Source organism: Schistocerca piceifrons, unplaced genomic scaffold (assembly GCF_021461385.2).
Source record: "Schistocerca piceifrons isolate TAMUIC-IGC-003096 unplaced genomic scaffold, iqSchPice1.1 HiC_scaffold_853, whole genome shotgun sequence".
NCBI lineage: Eukaryota > Metazoa > Arthropoda > Insecta > Orthoptera > Acrididae > Schistocerca > Schistocerca piceifrons.
The window spans coordinates 419,264-440,801 of NW_025729117.1; the positions used below are offsets into that span (position 1 = coordinate 419,264).

The following is a 21,538-nucleotide window of genomic DNA, read 5'->3' on the forward strand; positions in this document are numbered from 1 at the left end:
AAGCCGCCTTCGCCCCCAACTCCAAGTCGTCTGCTGAAGCTGCCACCTTTATATGAGGAAAACCCAGTGTCATTGTCTGCGCTTGTCGGGCATCTTTTTGAGTTGCATCACGTGTCCAACAACAACTCTAAAATCCTGTGTCTCCTCACGCACCTCCAGGATCATTCAGACTTAACTTGCGATCTACTCCTCTCGCCACCGCCTCCACCGAAATACGAGTTCGTGAAGATGATGATCACTGAACAACTCGCCTGCTCACCACAAGAATTAATCATCAAGATGTACGAGGAATACCTGGGGCCCGAACCTCAGCACAACTCTGGCCCACCTTCAGTTACTTGTGAGTGAGCATACCATGTCGGACATCACTCTGTGGGCGGTGTCGTCTGCCAAGCAGCCTAATGACCTACAGAACCACCTGCTACCACTCTCCTTCAAGTCAATTGGCTCATCTCCACATCACAGACTAACTGTATACGTTGCTATGACAATGCCAGCCAGCTCACCACAACTGCTCCCCCTTACCGGCCGTCTGCTGGCAGAGGCAGGGCTCGCTCCGCCTCCGCGCATTCTATATCGCCTGGCAGCATCTGCTCGCTCTCTCCACTGTCCGAGCACTCCAGGATCGCCCATGCACCATACGTGCCGGTATACATGCAGAACAAATTGACGAGGACGAGCCTCCTTCGCTGCCGCAGTCACCACCAACCACCACCACCACCACCACATCCGGCTCATCCATACTGCTGGTACCACAAGGTTTTCGCCAAGGATGCTAAGAACTGCTGCTTACCTTGCCAGCACCCAAACGCTGACCGCAGGACCTAAAAGACGCCAAGTCTTGCGAGGAACCTCAGAGGAGTCCTCATACATTGCACTCTGTCCACTCGTCCGTCCTGCTGAGCGGCTGTTTGTACATGACTGACATTTCGTCACAGCTCACTTTCATAGTCGACACTGGTGCTGACATGTCTATCATACCTACATCGATGACTCACCAGCCCCCGTTTTTTCACCAATGAGGTCACTTCTACAAGCTGTCAACGCATCAACATTACAAACCTCAGACTCTGTCAAAGTTACGGTGCACCTACCTTGTTCTCTGTGGACTTTCTACATTGCCAACATTGATGAACCAATTCTTGGTATGGATTTTTTATCCCATTACAAACTCTCTCCAAATGTAGTTCAGGGCTCAGTGCTACACCATCCCACTAACACTCAGATACAGTGCTCCTGCACTTACGTTCCCAGCTCTGCTTCTCTCGCGACATGTGAGGTAGTACGGGAGTGCTCTGCCCTCACGGGCGACATTGTGACCTGTGTAACTAATCTACTGTAAGAAAACGACTCGGCAGCACAACTCCGCCAGGATGGCAACGAGCTGAAACAACACATCGTACACACATACAACAAGCTCATTGTGGCTTGTAACACGCTGCTAAAACGGCGGTCCACAGTTCCGCCACCTAATCGAGCTTCTCCAACTGACACCAGCTCAGACACTCACCAGGTTAGCCCTAACACATTAATCGCTTGCGACGATTCGCGTCCGGTAGACTCCACGCCCCCAACACGCTCGCCACGTTTAGTGCCTTGTCTTTCAAATAGTGCTTCTACTGACAGTTGCGCATGCGATGTGACCATGCACACCGCGCAACCAGCCGCCCCGTGTGTTGATAAACATTCCTCCTCTTCTCACACGCCAGCCATCGCTGTTCCATGTGCTAAGCCAATGCCACTCTCACCCGCGGCAGTTATCAAGTGCAAGGTTGACAGCAGATACTCACCAGGTGTTCTGGCCCACTCCGCACTGCGCACGCAGCCTCCCTCTCCACACAAGTGCACGCCGCACTCACGTACTAGGCATGTGACTTTCGTGCTGCCCTTTCCCACTCATGCTAACAGCTACACCTCGTCACACCCTACTCGTCCAAAAACTTCACATTCTCAGTTTCTTCTGCCAATGACGGAATGATGCACAAGATAGTTACCACTGCCGGCCCTCCTATTAGGCACAAGGTTAGACACCTCAACCCTATTAAGTCGTGCACGGCCTGGCAGCAAATTAAAGAACTTTTGGAGGCAGGTATCCTGCAACCGTCAGACAGCAACTGGTCTTCACAGATTCACCTCGCCCTCAAACACAATGGTTCTTTCCAAATGTGCGGTGATTACAGACATCTAAACGCTCGTACCATCATTATCCCATGCCTAACATACATAATTTCACTCATATGTTATTGGGCACTACAATCTTCAGTGTTATTGACTGTAAACATGCCTACCACCAGATTCCCGGAAGACATCCCTAAAACAGCTATTATCACGCCGCTTGGTTTGTTCCAATACAACTTCATGCCATTCAGCCTGAAAAACGTGGCAGCGATTCACTGACTTCATCTTACAACAATTCGAGTTTTTCTTTCCATATCTGAATGACATAATCGTGTTCAGCAAGTCTGCTGAGGAACATAAAAATCATTTATCCATGGTCCTCCAGACCTCGAACTCCAACGGTGTCAAGGTCAACAAAGAAAAATTCCAATTGCGCCAGCCTTCCGTCACTTTCTTGGGTTACATCGTCTCCACCGACGGAATACAGCCTCCCAAATCTCACGTGCAAGCCATCACGTCAATGCCACTCCCTGCTACTTACAAAGAACTCCGACGTTTCCTGGGCACAATAAATTACTACTGCCATCACCTGCCCTCTTCCACCGCCGTGCAGGCCCCACTGACAGACTCGCTGTTGGGTAAACAGACTTCAGGACTCAAACCCGTTTGCTGGACTGCACCTATGCTGGAGGCCTGCAATGCACTAAAGACTTCTTTAGCTCACACTGCAACGCTCACCCACCCTGACCCCTCGGTCGAGTTGTTCATCACTGCGGACGCCAGTGACATTGCAGTGGGAGCACTACTACAGCAACGCGAGGCAGACACAGTTTCCCTTCTTCATTTCTTCTCTAAAAAACTATCAACAGCTCAGAAGAAATACTCTGGTTTCGATAGAGAAATCCTTGCGGTCTAAAGGGCCATCAAACACTTCCACCTCGACGTGGATGGTCGCTCGTTCTTCATCCTCACTGATCACAAACCACTAGCAGACGCTTTCTCTGCACCCCCCCCCCCCCCCCCCGCAGTGTTTTCGCCACTTTGGTCTAGTCTCCTAATTCACAACCGACATTCAGTACATCAAAGGCGCAGACAACATCGCCGCAGATTTTTTTCTCGCAGATCGATACTATTTCACGCATCATAGACTGGCCGCCTTACATGCCTCAGATGAGGAAACTCAAGCTCTCCTCGCGGACCCTCAACCATCCCTTGTGTTTACCAAAGGTAAATTCCCTGGCGTTGTGGACTAGGTGTGGTGCGACTCTTCTACCAGTACCTTATACCCAGTGCTCCCGCCCCCCCCCCCCCTCCCCCCTGCGAAGACAGGCCTTCGATATGCTGCATAACCTCGCTCACCCTGGCGTCTGCACCACTATATGGCTCATCTCCGAGAGTATCGTTTGGAAAAAATATTCCACCCACAAAGCAACGGGCTGGTAGAACGGTGGCACAACACACTGAAAACGGCCCTCAGGTGTGGCGTCCAAATCGACCATGAACGACACGATCTTTGACTGAGATTGGTTCATTCGAGCTGCCATGTAATTCTAGGACTCTGCATTTATGTCTCTTGCTATGTACATATGTACGACTACTGTGGAAATATATATTTATGTGCAGTTATTTGTTGCGACAGTTTGTTCAGTATACCTCTACACACATCACGCTCCCATACCATCATTCGCTTTGCATTGCTCAAATGTTTTTAGTTTAAACATTGCGCCAGTTACGCATTTCATTCACGTTGAGCAAAACGTGTTTCGAAAACTTATTCTCGTTGTCAAGTGCAGTATTTACGTATGTATTTTTTTGTGAGTGATAGTTTGCGAGGCACAGTACCTGATAACCACAAAAAAATGACTACAGCACAAGACACGCAGAACAACACATATTCAAACACCACATAAAATACTTATTTACATTTTTGCACCTGACAAAGAGAAAAAAATTCTCGAAACGTGTCATGTTAAGAATGAAAAAATACGTAACTACTGCAGTAATTCATTACTTAAATAATGAACGACAGCTGCAGGCTTTCAAAATTGATTATGACATACGAAATTGAGTCAAACATTCCTATATCCCATACAGTTATCATCTCCAGTTACAACAGCAGTTTTTATTAGATAACAAACCTTCATTAGATAATAAACATGTCTCTGACAACTCTTTCGATGCCTGATATATACATATTTCATACATAAAGTGCAATATGTAACCTTTACAGTTTAAAACATTATCTCCCACATTTTACATTTTCCTGCATTTTACACCAATTTTTTGAAGTCCCTTGAAAAGTGTAAAAGCAGAGTTCCACTGCAACTGGCATATAAACTTGTACTACTGTGGTATGCATGGGCTTCGTGTCTATCTTGGCTACAATAATGCGTTCACCATGCTATTCGTAGCAGCTTATCCTCGTTCCTATTTTTTTTTTTTATTCATTATTAAACCTACGCCTGCATTACCATTATTTGATTTTGTATTTATAACTGCGTATCACCTGACCAGAAGTCTTGTTTCTTCTGCCACCAAACTTCACTAATTCCCACTAGATCTAGCTTTAACCTATCCATTTACCTGTTGTTGTTGTTGTTGTTGTTGTTGTTGTCTTCAGTCCTGAGACTGGTTTGATGCAGCTCTCCATGCTACCCTATCCTGTGCATGCTTCCTCATCTCCCACTACTTACTGCAACCCACATCCTTCTGAATCTGCTTAGTGTATTCATCTCTTTGTCTCCCTCTACGATTTTTACCCTCCACGCTGCCCTCCAATGCTAAATTTGTGATCCCTTGATGCCTCAGAACATGCCCTACTAATCGGTCCCTTCTTTTTGTCAATGAATAGGAAAGCGAAGATGATGGAACAATTGATTTGTGTACCCAGTGACAACACTGATTTGGTTTCAGTCATGGGAGAAACAAATATTGCACTGTAACACATTAACAGGTAAATGTGTCTACCTGTTACTATGTTACAATGCAATATTTGTTTCTCCCATGACTGAAACCAAATCATTGTAGTCACTGGGTACACAAATCAATTGTTCCATCATCTTAGCTTCCCTATTCATTGCCTGAAACTAGTTTTCAAGATACAGGTTAGGCTATTTGCTGTGAACCATTTGAATACTTGGTTAATGATTGACTGGACAGTATCCTGTATTGTGGAGTTGAGTGTTTTGATCAGAATACTAGTATCAGCAAATATCACTATTTTCGCTCTATTCTTCATTGTAATTGGTTGATCATTAATGTAGAGCAAGAAAATCAGTGGTGAAAGGACCGTGCCCTGGGAGATGCTGCATTTTACATTTCCCCCATCTGAGTTTATTACTACACCTACCTCCATGAAGACAACTCTGTTTCCTGTTGTATAAGCAAGATTGCAGCCAGACAAAGGATTGTCTTTGATAAAACAGAAATTCTGTTCACGAAGAATTTCATCTGTTACACTAAAAATAGCTCTCCCTCTCTCTCTCACTCACTCACTGTGATGTCCCAGTTTTCACTGACTAGTACCCAAATAGCACACTATCTTACTGCACATGATTTTAAAATCCTATTTGATACATGATCAAATCCAGAGGATTGAGTAGATGCTTTTAAGTAGTTTTATCTATGTTTGCAGTACCCATGATTACTACACTAGGTGATTTAAAAATGAAGTCACTAGTTTCCTTTGAATATTTCCATTCATTAACGAGTTATGAAATCATTTATGAGGGAAATCAACTTGCAGACACAGTATTTTCAGAATATAGAAGCATGATATAAGAACTATATCCAGTGTCAATTCTAGAAAAAGCAACAGCTAAAAAGACTTCAAGGGGTTTACTAATTACAGGAAGGAGTCAGAAACATGGGTATACATGTATCCAACAATCACCAAATGTTAAATATCACGTATAATATGTGGTAGAGTTCTGGGTTGAATTAAAGAACTTTATTTGCACTCAACCATATTTTCACATAAACTCATCATCAGATCCAAAGATTATGGCTGCACTTAAATGTACACCTTTAACTTTTCCCATATTCCAAAGACCAATCTCCTGCCATTTGTAGAATACGACTAATATAATTTAATATAAACTATTTTAAGTTTATATGAAAAACCACTGACTTACCGGTACTATTTCTTCTGTGGTCACCACAGCATCGTCATCATCTATGTCTTCAAATCTGCACTGTGTCCACAGGCACACAAAAACAAGTGCACAAATGTAGATGTAAGAAGAGTGATACAGTTTAAGCCTCATGGTTTATTTATCTGAAAACAAATGACTAATGTAAGTAATAATAAACTTACTAAAATATAAAAATTACCATAAGCAACTTGCACATATAAAATGGAGGCCTACTTGTAAAAAATTTTACTATGAAAACTACAACAGAAAAACTATCGTTTCAGTCACAATCAATGAATACTGTACGTATAAGTCAAATATAAAAAACAGCGAAAATGTGAGTGAATATTACAGAAATATTATTAACGCCTTATTGGTGATTGTCTTATTAACCCTCTGGCTTATACAGCCTGCTCACAACTGGCCACAGGTTATTACATCGCCTGCTGTGAAACGGTCTTAGTAGTGTTTCTTCTCTGTTAGTAGATGGCATGATGTGTTGTATACCTCCGGAAAGCTGAGAAAGCAGTCTGTTTAGTGATACATACACTCTCAATGTCTTTCTAATTTTTGCGAGTTATCAACAATTGTTTTCAGTTTTGTTAGGTTTATCCCTCCCAATCCTATCAAGAAAACACATACCAGAAATAGTGTAGTGTGTACAGCAAGAAACAAGAAAATTCATACACAGTGTGAGAGTGAGAAATGTCTAGTGGTGTTGCATATGCCCATATTTTTCCAGGTATACCACATCAACAGAAACTTTAAAACAGTATTATCTTCGTTCATCACTTCAATAAACAGTAAGGATAGACGTACACAGAATTCCTATCAAAAGAATTACATAATTTTGAGAAAAGTGTGTGTGATAAAACTATGCTGATTTTTGTAAATTTACATAGAAAATATAGGGTCAACTATGGGGGAAAACAATGGTAAGTGAATGGGTTAATTGACAAGAAGAGGATGACGCCAATGGTGGGTAGAAAGAGTAAGCTGACAGAAGTACACTTAGAGGGAGATTGGAGGAAAGAATGGAGGGAAGGGTGTGAGGTTGACAGGGTTTTTGGACACTTTAGCAGTACGGATCTTAGCCCAAGGATAAATGTTAAAATTTCCACAGAAATTAAAATATCAGTGCATAGAGCTCCAGCCTATACTGATACATATCTCACAAAACCTTCAACTACATTCTGCCATATGAACTTAAGTCTGGTAGATTAAGTCACTGACAAACCAGGGCAGGCAATTATTAAAATCTAATTAGTATATAGTATGTAAGATAGTTTTTCCATTTTGAAAGTGCTACAGATGGATGGCGTGCATCTCTCACATAGCAAATAAATGTTGGGATAAAACTGAATTGCCAAATTAGCATGCTTCAGAAGAGTAGCTGCTATACTAAGATGAGAAACAAGTCATTGAAGAAGAACAACATTTGTGGAATATTAGCATCTAATGTTCTGACAACACTGGTGTCATTACTGACAGAGCACAATCTAGTATGGGAAAGCTATCAGCAATGTCCCTTTCATAGGAACCAGTCAGGCATCTGTTCACGTGAGTAAGACAAAAATTATAGAAAAATCTAATTCTGGATGACCGAACAAGAATTTGAGCACTGCTCGTCCAGTGTCTAGTCACAGAGCCATTTCGATCAATGGAAAACTGTAGCCCCTACAGCCGTTTTACTGGACAAAAGAATGGAATGGTACAAGGACTTCTCAAAACTGCACAACTCAAAAGTTTTCCCAAAAGTAAACTACAATTGTAATTATTTATCTTTCAAATCACAATGGAAATTTTTGAAATCTGAATTTTACACAAAATGATTAATAACTACACAAAGCAATAAAAAATAAGTTTTGAATAGCCTATCATATTGAAATGGATGGATGTGTTAATCTAATCGACCACGCACAGCGGACCAGTGGCTTTAAACACAAATTACTGAGTGATTACGACACTGCACTCTCATTTAGAATTAGAAGGCAAATCACTATCTAACCAGCCCTGTGTTAGGGTTTTTGTGTTTTCCTACTCCATTTAATGTGAATGATGGTGATGGCACTTTTGTAAAGAAAATTACCAATTTCCTTCCCCATCCTCACCCAATAAAGCCTTGCACTAAAGATGCCAGTTCTGTCCAATCACAACTAACACAGTAGACCAAACAATTAATTTGTGATAAATATTTTCAACATTTGTTTATTTCTGTACAGATTTAAGAGCTTAAGCCCTAATGTACTTAATGTAAAAATATTGACACTAATAAATGTATTCAGTGTAATCCATGGTCATTAGACTAGTGTTATCTGTTCAACACATACAATAGTATACAAGAAAACCGATGAAATCTTTGGCTAAAAACTGATCAGGGTTTTCATTTATCATATATAATGCAAGCACTAACAACCTACCAAATTTAGTTCCATGGAACAGTAAAATTCAGCCTTGAGAACTGCAACAGACTATCTCACTTGCCAACATTTCTAAAATGTAGTAGAAACAAAGGCCTATATATGTTATATACATCTGTGCATAGTATTTCAACACTGTATTTGTGTTCAAACATTCTGAATGTTTCAATAAACCTTTTTTGTAAACACTTACCAGACTGCATGCTGCTGGTATGTTTCTTATGTGTCATTAGTGATAAGGTGCATTTAAGGGAATTACAATATTGAAGAATCTGTGGCAATGAAGAGTTTCAATAGTGAACATTTTAAATTGAATAATGTTTGAACTTCAACTTGTTTATATCGGTGGGTACCATACATGGATGAAAATTTTACATGTTGTGAAATCCTCAATTACACTAAATATTTGCTGTCCAGAAGATGGAAGAATATTATAACTGCATAAATAAGATGGTACCAGCAATGTACTCACTGTTTTTCCAAGTACATCTACACTACTGCAGACTACAAAGGACGGAGTAGGCCTACTCCCCTTTGTGTAGTAATTTGGAGTTTGGGAAGAGCTAGTGCTTAAAAATGTCCACGCGAGATGCAATCAGTGAAATCTTGTCTGCTATGGAGGTGGTACATAAAGGGGGTGGGGTGTGGGGGAAGGTTATCATACGTTTCTTGATATCTTACTTAATATTGTTCCTCAAAACTTTGTAAGTAGGTACATTTTCATAAAATAGATGGCATTTTCTAGCACCTATCAACTGAATTTTTTCAGGATTGCAGTGACACTCTACTGTGATTCAAACAGATTTGTAATCATTCAGGGGCCTTCTGCCACTATTTCATTTATTTTAAGTATCAACTACTACAACCATCTGGAATGGGTCTCCAAACACTTAAACAATATTATGGATAGGACGTCCAAGTGTTTTCTAAGCACTCTCCTGTGTAAAAATTTCGCCAGTATCTTACCAATGAACTGAAGTCTCCCAACTGTTTCACATATGATTGAGCCTAGATGGTAATTCAATTTTACAACACTGCAAATTGTTACACGTAGGCTTTTGTACAAGCTCACTGATTCCAATTGTAACTAACTCATATTGTAGCACTCGAATACATTTTTTTGCTTTTGTAAAGTGTCAGAAAGTCTCATTTGTGAATCCTTGATGAAAGTTACAAATCTTTGTAGAACAATTCTTATCAACGTCTGGCTAAATGAGCTACACTGTTTTAGAGAATACTCTAACATTTACCTCAAACTGTGTTATACTGAGAAACATTCTTACCAGTGCCTGCCAACCAACTGAAGAAAACTGCAGTGTGTGATTGGCCTACTGCACGTTTAGTCAGGTTTTGATCACACACTTACGCCTGTATCTGCAATGATGTGGCAAGAATTGTCTAATACTTACAGGACTGCAACTAGCTAACCTATGGGTACGCCATCGACGAAAACAAGAAATAAATTTCTGGTATATCCGATTTGGTAAGATGACAAGAGCTATGACGATTGCACAGACTTTAACTTGCGCTTTACAGCCTCTCGGCAACGGGCATGTTCGATGTCTTTGTTGTCAGACAAGTGATTCACGAACATAAGGTGTAAGCAAGCTCACTTTTGAAGGAGGACACACGCATGTGAATTTTCCGTCAAAACCAGCCAACAGCATTCCTTACGTAATAACTTTGATTTACTGCAAACAGAAAAAAATATCCTCTAACAAAACTAAAGCTAAAATTTATTGTTTAGTTAAATGTGGGTAATTCTTAAGAAATGATATACGTATTTTGTAAAACTATATTTTGTCCACACACACACACACACACACAAAATCATGTGATAGTTTTAATCCCATTACCTAACTTTTAACCGTATAATCTTCCTCACGCCAAGATTCTGAGCGTATATCTCTGCAAATGCATCCAAACTGTGTCTCAAATTTAACATCCGTTTATGTCGCGGTGGCTAAATTGGAATCACGTAAACAACTATTACCATTTCCTGCTTATAGCACCCTACACACCTCACAAGACCGGTGTGAACCAAGCCAATCAGCAACAAACAGTTGTTTAACTGCTACACTGCCACGTAATGTAAGGTTCCTTCCTTCGAGACTTATGTGGTTTCTTTTTTATAAATAATTATATAAAAGAACTTGTTCCTATGACATTTAATTACATTAACTGCAATTATATTACACTATTTCACAACTTACAAATCAGCCGACACCAGATAAACAAATCAACATCTCCTGCGATCTATACGACGGCTCTACTCCAGAGACAATAATGTAATAGAATGACAATAATAGGGAAGGATCGTATTGTTTTGATAGTAGCGACAGATGAATATAGTGACGTAAATAAGTTTAAGTATACTAATCAATAATTCGGTGTCACGGATTATGTAACGTGATAAACATTTGACACATCCTGCTAATAGCGAAGTAGTGGCGAAGTACGTCGGCACACGTACAGCAGGATATTTTTTTTTAGACTTGTGCTCCATGTATCAGTTAAAGGACGCAAGCGTGGCCTATATTTGCTGTAACTGAATTAAGAAAACATTCGTTATGCAAGGAGAAACAAGATTGCTAAAAATATTTACTATGAATTGCTGGTATGTAACTTAGATAACACTGATAGCTACATAAGTATAGGTTATGACAAGGATCTAAACGTAGGTGGAGAACCTTCAGACATAACTTCAGCGTTAATGTCATTCAGTGTCGACTACATTACAGTCCGCAAATTTTTCAATATTATTAGTATTATTATGCAAGGATCTAAAAAAAAATGTTAGTATCAGTAAACGAGCAGTGGGAACAGAACTTATGTCTACAGCACAGTTTAAGAATTTCACTTTACGTTTAGCGGAGTTTGAAACACATTGCTGTAATAAAGGTTTTGTCGTGTGCGCATTCAACACACATTGCCGTTTATTTGTGCTATCTACGTCTACTTTCTGCAATCCACCTGAGGTACATGGCAGAGGGTACGACCCATGGTACCAGTTATTAGGGTTTCTTGCGGTTCCATCCACGTATGGAGCGCGGACAGAATGATTGTTTGAACGCATCTGTGCGTTCAGCCATTATTCTAATCTTATCCTCACGATTCCTGTGTGAGTGATACGTAGGAGTTTGTAGTATATAATTTAAAGCCAGTTCTTGAAATTTTACAAAGGACTTTCTTAGGATAGTTTACGTCTGTCTTCAGGAGTCTGCCAGTTCAGTTCCTTCAGTATCCCTGTGTCACGCTGCCACGGATTAAGCAAACCTGTCACCATTCGTGCTTCCCTTCCCTGTATATGTTCAATATCCCCTGTCACAATATAGTGGAGATGCTGAGTCAGGCTCAAGCTGCCAGAGACTATGATCGTGTGTTTTGTGTGTGTTGTCTATTTTTGACAAAGGCCTTGTTGGTCGAAAGCTGACTTTGACAGTTTTTCTGTTGTGCCTTTCTGTAACTCAGCATTTCCATTGTATGGTGAAAAGCATCTGAAGAATAGGATACTAGTGATAGCGAAGGCGAAAAACTCAACACACCTAAAATTTGTATCCTGTACTTCAGTTAAACTATATGGGTCAGCTGAAGAATAGGATACAAGTTTTTCGCATGTCGCTTTTTTCCAACTTCGGTAGCATCCTGCTCTTCAGTTGAATTGTACAGCTCAACTGAAGAAAAGGATATGGTAGATGATGTCAATGTTACGTATGTTGGTTTTTTCATCTTCGCTAGCAGTAGTATCCTATTCTTAAGTTGACCTGTATATGTCCACTTAAGCATGGGATACAAATTTTACATCTTTGGAGCCTTTTGCCTTCGCTAACACCCTATTCTTCAGTTGACCTATATAATTCACCTGAAGTACGAGATACAAATATTAAGTATGTTGGTCTTTTTGCCTTCTCTAGCGAAGGCAAAAAATAGCGACATACGTGTATAGGTCAACTGAAGAAAAGGATACTATGTTCGTAGATGAAATGAGGCAAAACATTCCAATGTTACATATGTCACTTTTTTCTTCTTTACTAACACTAGTATCCTTTTCTTCAGTTGACCTAATAGATCAACTGAAGTATGGGATACAAATTTTTCGTATGTACTCATTTTACCATTTATAATACTAGTGTCGACTGAAAAATATCGTCGTAATACTAGTACTAGTAAAGGTGAAAGAAGTGACAAGTGTTAAATTTATATCCCGTACTGCAGTTAAGACAGATAAACCCATACCTACAGAACTGTCCAGAATGAAAACCAGTTCTTCAGAATATCTCAAACTTGCTAAGAATGAAAATAAGTGCCAAATGAATTTGAATGAACAAATGATTTACATTAATACAAGCAACAAAAATCTTATCAATGTTTAGCCCTGTCTTTTAAAAACACATGCATTTATTTCAATTTACAATGATGACGCCTCTCGGAAGATAAGTGATGTACTATCTATTACTCGAAAATAAAGGCATTAATATCTAAGAGTAAACTATGACGTCATTAGTCAAAGCTGACTGGTTGTATCCCATTGATCAGTTGACCTGTATAGGTCCCACCACTTGAGCAGTATTGTAGAACTGGTCGCAAGAGTGACTTGTAAGCAGTCTCTTTTGTAGACTAATCACACTTCCCCAGTATTCTACAAATAAACTGAAGTCTACCACTATCCCTATAAAGTGCTACACCCAGGTATTTGAATGAATTGACTGATTCCAACAGTGACTCATTGATATTGTAGTCATAGGATACTAAATTTTTTCATTTAATGAAGTGTAAAATTTTACATTTCTGAACATTTATACCAAGCTTTCAGTCTCTGCACCATGTTGAAATCTTATCAAGATCTGACTGAATGTTTATACAGCATCTTTTAGAGTGTACTCCATTATAGATAATGACATCATCTGCAAAAAGCCTGATTTTACTATTAACATTGCATGCAAGGTCATTAATACACAACATGAACAGCAAGGGTCCCAACACACTTCCCTGGGGCACAACAAAAGTTACTTCTACATCTGACGATAACTCTCCATCCTAGATATCATGCTGTGTCCTCCCTACCAAAAAGTCCTCATTCTAGTCACAAATTTCACTTGATAGTCCATATGATAGCACTTTTGACAGTAAGCGTAGGTGTGGTATGGAATCAAATGCTTTCGAGAAGTCAAGAAACACTGCATGTACCTGGTTGCCTTGCTCCAAAGCTTTCAGTATGTAATGTGAAAAATGTGCAAGTTCGATCACACGTAATCAATATTTTCGAAATCCATGGTGGGTGGCACTGAGGAGGTCATTCTGTTCAAGATACCTCTTTATGTTTGAGCTCAGAATGTGTTCTAAGACCCCATAACAAATTGATGTCAAGGGTGTTGGATAGTAGTTTGTTTGGATCACTTCTACTAAACTTCTTATAGACAGGTGTGACTTGTGCTCTTTTTCCAAGAACTGGGTTCGGTTTTTTGTTCCAGGGATGTACAATAAATGGTAGTTGGAAGAGGGGCTAACTTGGCCACAAATTAAGTATGGAATGTGAGAGTTTCCATCAGGGTTTGGAGCTTTGTTCAATTTTAATGATTTTAGCTGTTTCTCAACACCACTGCCACTAATATTTATTTCATTCGTCTTTTCAGTGGTACGAGGATTAAATTGGGGAAATTCTTCTAGTTTTTCCTTTGTAAACGAACATTTGAAAATGGAGTTAAGCATTTCAGCTTTTATTTTGCTACCCTCAATTTCAGTTCCTGTCTGGACACTAACTTTGGTGCCACTAACTGCCTTTACATACAACCAGAATTTCTTTGGATTTTGTGAAATGTTGTTTGACAATATTTTGCTATGGTAGTCCTTGAAAGCATCAGGCATGGCTCTCATGATAGCCAAATGTGTTTCATTCAGCATCTGTCTGTCTATAGCCCTATGCTTTGTTTTATGCATATTGTGCAGTGATATCTGTTTTTTTAGAAGTTTCTTTACAGCGACTGTGTACCATGGAGGTTCTCTCCTGTTGTGAACTGTTCTACTGGGTTTATATCTATCCAGTGCATGGTCAACTATTCTTTTAATAAACACAAACAGTAATGATACTTGTTAACAGCCCATGCTTATTGACAGGTTGCACATATCTGAAGTTGTACCCCTTTATGAAACCCATGACCATAGTATAATTGAATCTTGGTGACATAAAGTTGCCATTCATTACCATGCATCATGCAGGATGCGTGTTTATATAGTACCGGGAACAGATCAAAATTATCAGTCTTAATTAATACATATTGTTGTTGAAGACTTTTTTCTCCTTCTAAATTTGATCTGAGGATTCTCCTTTCCCTCTTTCAGGTTCTTCCATGTGCCTTTTTTTATTCAACCTGAGACACTCTGAAGTATAGAATCCTAGTTTTATAACTGATTTATGGTGCATGATTTTGGCCTTGTAATATAGACCTATCACTCTGTTGTTGTACCTATTCTATGTTAATTTGTAAGCACGGCGTATTTTTGTGGCTCTTATTTTGCATCTGTTTTCCTAAGTATTTGAATCTGTCTACCCTTTTAATCTTCCCAACTTCTTCACCACCAGTTATTTTTCCCCTTGGTGTCTTTGTTGCATATATTCTGAATTTTCATATGAGACTTTGAGAAGCATTTTCCAGTGATTTCATGCAAGATCTCCAGCAATCTTTAAACATCCTTCCAGTCTCTGACTAGAAGAGTAAAGTCATCAGCAAAAGTCAACACCTGATTTTGAGTTGTTTTCTTTGTTCCGAAGGTGTGTTCCACTTATTCCTTCCAAGTTTAGACCTTCTTTCCAGGTTTTCTTGTTTATTTTGTTTATTTCTCACACAGGAAATCTGCAACACTATGAGGAACACGAACAGCAGTAATAATAATAATGTGACTGTATAACATATTAGTTTCAAATTAAAGATATGGGAAACTTATTGGCGAGAGGTGTTTTTATTTCCCAGCTGAGGATATATCTTGAATGATCTGCTTGAGAAGAACCAAAGTAAAGATGACTAGATCAAATAGCAATCTTTTACCATCATAACAAAAACATTATACCATAAATTTCATTCTTTTAAGTAACAACCCCAGTTTATTTCACCTTTTATAATCTTCTACAGATTAGTAGTAGATTTATTCTTGGAATTGTATAGTTTGTTGCAAATCATCATTAATTATTTTGGACAACTATTGAAAATGGATGCTAAGCAATAATTCATGCCATAGGCGAAGACATATTCCTTCATCTACCTCAGATCTGCACTCTGGTCTGATTTTGAGTATGCTTATACTGTAACGGTACCAGAAAATCCTTTTAATTCTTAGTATTATCAAAGCTATGGATATCTCTGTCCTACTATTTTCCATACAGCATAGTAACACACTTAGGCACTTTTTGCTTCTGATTAGCAGCATCACAGTCAGTGGACTGTTTTTTTTGCAAATGAGGGACTAATGATCCCATTGTTCGGTTCCTTAATTCCCACACAATCAAGTAACTCATCGGCAAAAAAAAAATTGTCTGTTGGTTCCATTACAAGTGTGCTCCAGTACCCTTAAAACAAATGTACATAGTCAATTACAATAAATCTAGGATGAAAAGGAATATTTATATTAGCTTTCTGGTTCAACCAGCGAAGTAATGTTATATGCTGCTGTAACATAATTTCTTCTTTGTATGTGTGTGTCTAAGATAAGATAAGATACTATTGTTTTTTTTAAGAAAGCAGACTAAGCAGTAGCTTAGCCTAAGAATCTAGCTTAGGCTGGAAAGTGGCAGTTTGGTTGTGAGTTGGCAAAGCCAATGGATGTGAAGGCAGAATACGGGGTTGTGGTGACGGACTGAAGTATGACTTATTGTAACTTACCCCATTTTAAAAAAAAATCTCTCTGATGTGATGTTATTGTAGTCACGTTGTTTACACTATTTGTTGCAGATTTCCCATATCACTTATCCTAGCCAGTCACTAGTATTGAATGTCCCTCTGTATTCTAAGTGTACTGCAGTGTCAGGAAAGAACATATAGGTTATTAAATAATACCTAAAATATGGTTTAAAAAATAGTATGTTTTGTACTGAAAATACCATTTTTGTCTGAATGAAGTTGCCCCGAAACTTGGTTCCATTTGTTTTCAAGGAATGAAAATGTGTGTGGTAAGCAAGCCTAACTACCTCGTAATCACTGGTATAGAAAAAAATTCTAATTATAGTGATAGTTTTACATAGCTTCTACAGAATATCATAATTTGAACCTTACATCAGTGTTTTTCGCCTAACTTCGATCACAGAAATGTGATGTCTTCCACCTCACCAACCACACCACTGTCATAAAGGATCATGTCATTTCTAAAATTATTGCATACACACAACTGAACATATGGTGTTTTATTGTAGCTAAGAGTCAGATTATTTCCTAAAAACTATGCCAACCAGCATGGATTCCAAAAATATTGATCATGTGAAACCCAATTTGCACTTTTCTCACATAATACACTGAAAGCTTTGGCTCAAGGAAATCGGGTAGATGCAGTATTTCTTGATTTCTGAAAAGCATTTGACTCAGTATCACATCTGCACTTATTGTCAAAAGTTTGATCATATGTGGTATCAAGTGAAATTTGTGACTGGGCTGAGGACTTTCTGGTAGGGAGGACACAGCTTGTTATCTTGGATGGAGAGTCATTGTCAGATATAGAAGTAACTTTGGTGTACCCAAGGGAAATGTGTTGGGATCATTGCTGTTCACATTGCAGACAATGTTAATAGTAACATCAAGCTTTTTGCCGATGGTGCATTTATCTATAATGAAGTATTATCTGAAAGAAGCTGCATAAATACTCAGTTGGACGTAATGAGATTTCAGAGAGGTGCAGAGATTGGCAACTTGCTTTAAATGTTTAGGAATTTAAAATTGTGCACTTCACAAAATGAAGAGACATAGTATCCTATGACTGTAATATCAGTGAGTCACTGCTGGAATTGGCCAACTCGTACAACTATCTGGTGTAATGATCACATAGGCTCAGTCGTGGGTAAAGCAGGTGGAAGCCTTTCATTTATTGGTAGAATTCTGGGCAAGTGCAATCAATCTACACAGGAGATTGCTTACAATTTACTCATGCAACCTACCCTAGAATATTGCTGAAGTGTGTGGAACCAGTGCCAAATAGGGCTAACAGGGGATATTGAATGTTTACAGAGAAGGGCAGCATGAATGGTCACAGGTTTATTTAATCCATGGGAGAATATCACAGAGTTACTGAAGGAACTGAAATGGAATACTCTTGAAGATAAACGTTTAGTGTCCTGAGAAGTCTATTAACAAAGTTTCACATAGGGATTGTGAGAGTAAGAGTAGAATAATTACTTACGCACAGAGGCATTCAAACAATCTTTCTTCCTGTGCTCATTATGAGAATGGAACAGAAAGAAACCCTAATAACTTGTACAATCGGATGTACCCTCTGCCATGCACCTCACGATGGTTTGCAGAGTATAGATGTACAATGAGGAACTGTTTCCCTCATACTCCTCATTTATTTTATTGGCCATTCATTCATTCAATTCATTCCATAGGTCCCATTGAGAAGGAAAACCCTCAGGGATGTGGAATCTGTCAACACATACATTAACAAAATTCAAGAAAATCGTAGAAACTTAATGTGTGCTGTACAATAAGCTACCACTTTACTATTTAATGCTGTTTATGTTAGCTAAATTTAATCAAATAAATTAAAATGTGCTACTCTGAAAAATGTTGTTGCCCTCTCAGTTATACCATACAACTGCAGCGTATCTGTTACTTGATTATACTTACTTGATTATAATGTTCGAAGAAAATATTTACTTACAACAGTAAATGGTTAGCCTTGTTTACACTAAATTACCACTTCTCATGAAACTTTACAACCAGCACTCAACTTACCCTATAACTAACGTAACTTTTCAGTCCCTGAGCCTGGATATTCAGATAATTTATGTTTTTAAGTTTACTTGTGATTCCCACGTATTTGCTTTGTGTTAAATGGGAGTTTGTTGAATGTTGTTGTTGTTGTGGTCTTCAGTCCTGGGACTGGTTTGATGCAGCTCTCCATGCTACTCTATCCTGTGCAAGCTTTTTCATCTCCCAGTACCTACTGCAACCTACATCCTTCTGAATCTGCTTAGTGTATTCATCTCTTGGTCTCCCTCTACGATTTTTACCCTCCACGCTGCCCTCCAATACTAAATTGGTGATCCCTTGATGCCTCAGAACATGTCCTACCAACCGATCCCTTCTTCTGGTCAAGTTGTGCCACAAACTTCTCTTCTCCCCAATCCTATTCAATACTTCCTCATTAGTTATGTGATCTACCCATCTAATCTTCAGCATTCTTCTATAGCACCACATTTCGAAAGCTTCTATTCTCTTCTTGTCCAAACTATTTATCGTCCATGTTTCACTTCCATACATGGCTACACTCCATACGAATACTTTCAGAAATGACTTCCTGACACTTAAATCTATACTGGATGTTAACAAATTTCTCTTCTTCAGGAACGCTTTCCTTGCCATTGCCAGCCTACATTTTATATCCTCTCTACTTCGACCATCATCAGTTATTTTGCTCCCCAAATAGCAAAACTCCTTAACTACTTTAAGTGCCTCATTTCCTAATCTAATTCCCTCAGCATCACCCGACTTAATTAGACTACATTCCATTATCCTTGTTTTGCTTTTGTTGACGTTCATCTTATATCCTCCTTTCAAGACACTGTCCATTCCATTCAACTGCTCTTCCAAGTCCTTTGCTGTCTCTGACAGAATTACAATGTCATCAGCGAACCTCAAAGTTTTTATTTCTTCTCCATGAATTTTAATACCTACTCCGAATTTTTCTTTTGTTTCCTTTACTGCTTGCTCAATATACAGATTGAACAACATCGGGGAGAGGCTACAACCCTGTCTTACTCCCTTCCCAACCACTGCTTCCCTTTCATGTCCCTCGACTCTTATAACTGCCATCTGGTTTCTGTACAAATTGTAAATAGCCTTTCGCTCCCTGTATTTTACCCCTGCCACCTTTAGAATTTGAAAGAGAGTATTCCAGTCAACATTGTCAAAAGCTTTCTCTAAGTCTACAAATGCTAGAAACGTAGGTTTGCCTTTCCTTAATCTTTCTTCTAAGATAAGTCGTAAGGTCAGTATTGCCTCACGTGTTCCAGTGTTTCTACGGAATCCAAACTGATCTTCCCCGAGGTTGGCTTCTACTAGTTTTTCCATTCGTCTGTAAAGAATTCGTGTTAGTATTTTGCAGCTGTGACTTATTAAGCTGATAGTTCGGTAATTTTCACATCTGTCAACATCTGCTTTCTTTGGGATTGGAATTATTATATTCTTCTTGAAGTCTGAGGGTATTTCGCCTGTTTCATACATCTTGCTCACCAGCTGGTAGAGTTTTGTCAGGACTGGCTCTCCCACGGCCGTCAGTAGTTCCAATGGAATATTGCCTACTCCGGGGGCCTTGTTTCGACTCAGGTCTTTCAGTGCTCTGTCAAACTCTTCACGCAGTATCGTATCTCCCATTTCATCTTCATCTACATCCCCTTCCATTTCCATAATATTGTCCTCAAGTACATCGCCCTTGTATAGACCCTCTATATACTCCTTCCACCTTTCTGCTTTCCCTTCTTTGCTTAGAACTGGGTTTCCATCCGAGCTCTTCATATTCATACAAGTCGTTCTCTTATTTCCAAAGGTCTCTTTAATTTTCCTGTAGGCAGTATCTATCTTACCCCTAGTGAGATACGCCTCTACATCCTTACATTTGTCCTCTAGCCATCCCTGCTTAGCCATTTTGCACTTCCTGTCGATCTCATTTTTGAGACGTTTGTATTCCTTTTTGCCTGTTTCACTTACTGCATTTTTATATTTTCTCCTTTCATCAATTAAATTCAATATTTCTTCTGTTACCCAAGGATTTCTACTAGCCCTCGTCTTTTTACCTACTTGATCCTCTGCTGCCTTCACTACTTCATCCCTCAAAGCTACCCATTCTTCTTCTACTGTATTTATTTCCCCCATTCCTGTCAATTGCTCCCTTATGCTCTCCCTGAATCTCTGTACAACCTCTGGTTCTTTTAGTTTATCCAGGTCCCATCTCCTTAAATTCCCACCTTTTTGCAGTTTCTTCAGTTTTAATCTACAGGTCATAACCAATAGATTGTGGTCAGAGTCCACATCTGCCCCTGGAAATGTCTTACAATTTAAAACCTGGTTCCTAAATCTCTGTCTTACCATTATATAATCTATCTGATACCTTTTAGTATCTCCAGGGTTCTTCCATGTATACAACCTTCTTTCATGTTTCTTAAACCAAGTGTTAGTTATGATTATGTTGTGCTCTGTGCAAAATTCTACCAGGCGGCTTCCTCTTTCATTTCTGTCCCCCAATCCATATTCACCTACTATGTTTCCTTCTCTCCCTTTTCCTACACTCGAATTCCAGTCACCCATGACTATTAAATTTTCGTCTCCCTTCACAATCTGAATAATTTCTTTTATTTCATCATACATTTCTTCAATTTCTTCGTCATCTGCAGAGCTAGTTGGCATATAAACTTGTACTACTGTAGTAGGTGTGGGCTTCGTATCTATCTTGGCCACAATAATGCGTTCACTATGCTGTTTGTAGTAGCTTACCCGCATTCCTATTTTCCTATTCATTATTAAACCTACTCCTGCATTACCCCTATTTGATTTTGTGTTTATAACCCTGTAGTCACCTGACCAGAAGTCTTGTTCCTCCTGCCACCGAACTTCACTAATTCCCACTATATCTAACTTCAACCTATCCATTTCCCTTTTTAAATTTTCTAAC

The 21,538-nt window shown here is 39.2% G+C and overlaps 1 protein-coding gene across 3 annotated transcripts in view; it reads right to left on the minus strand.

Annotated features, from left to right (window-relative positions):
- LOC124771005 (calnexin-like) overlaps nt 1-10,902 on the minus strand; it is a 76,137-nt gene extending 65,235 nt beyond the window's left edge. For 2 of the 3 annotated variants that reach the window (XM_047249263.1, XM_047249262.1), the window contains exons 1-2: nt 10,528-10,866; nt 6,252-6,394 (exon numbers count right to left, since the gene is read on the minus strand). In XM_047249263.1, coding sequence (XP_047105219.1) covers nt 6,252-6,383 — 132 coding nt within the window. In that variant the 5' untranslated portion in view covers nt 6,384-6,394; nt 10,528-10,866. The other variant, XM_047249264.1, reaches the window with a different exon arrangement.
- Between the last annotated feature and the right edge of the window lie 10,636 nt (nt 10,903-21,538).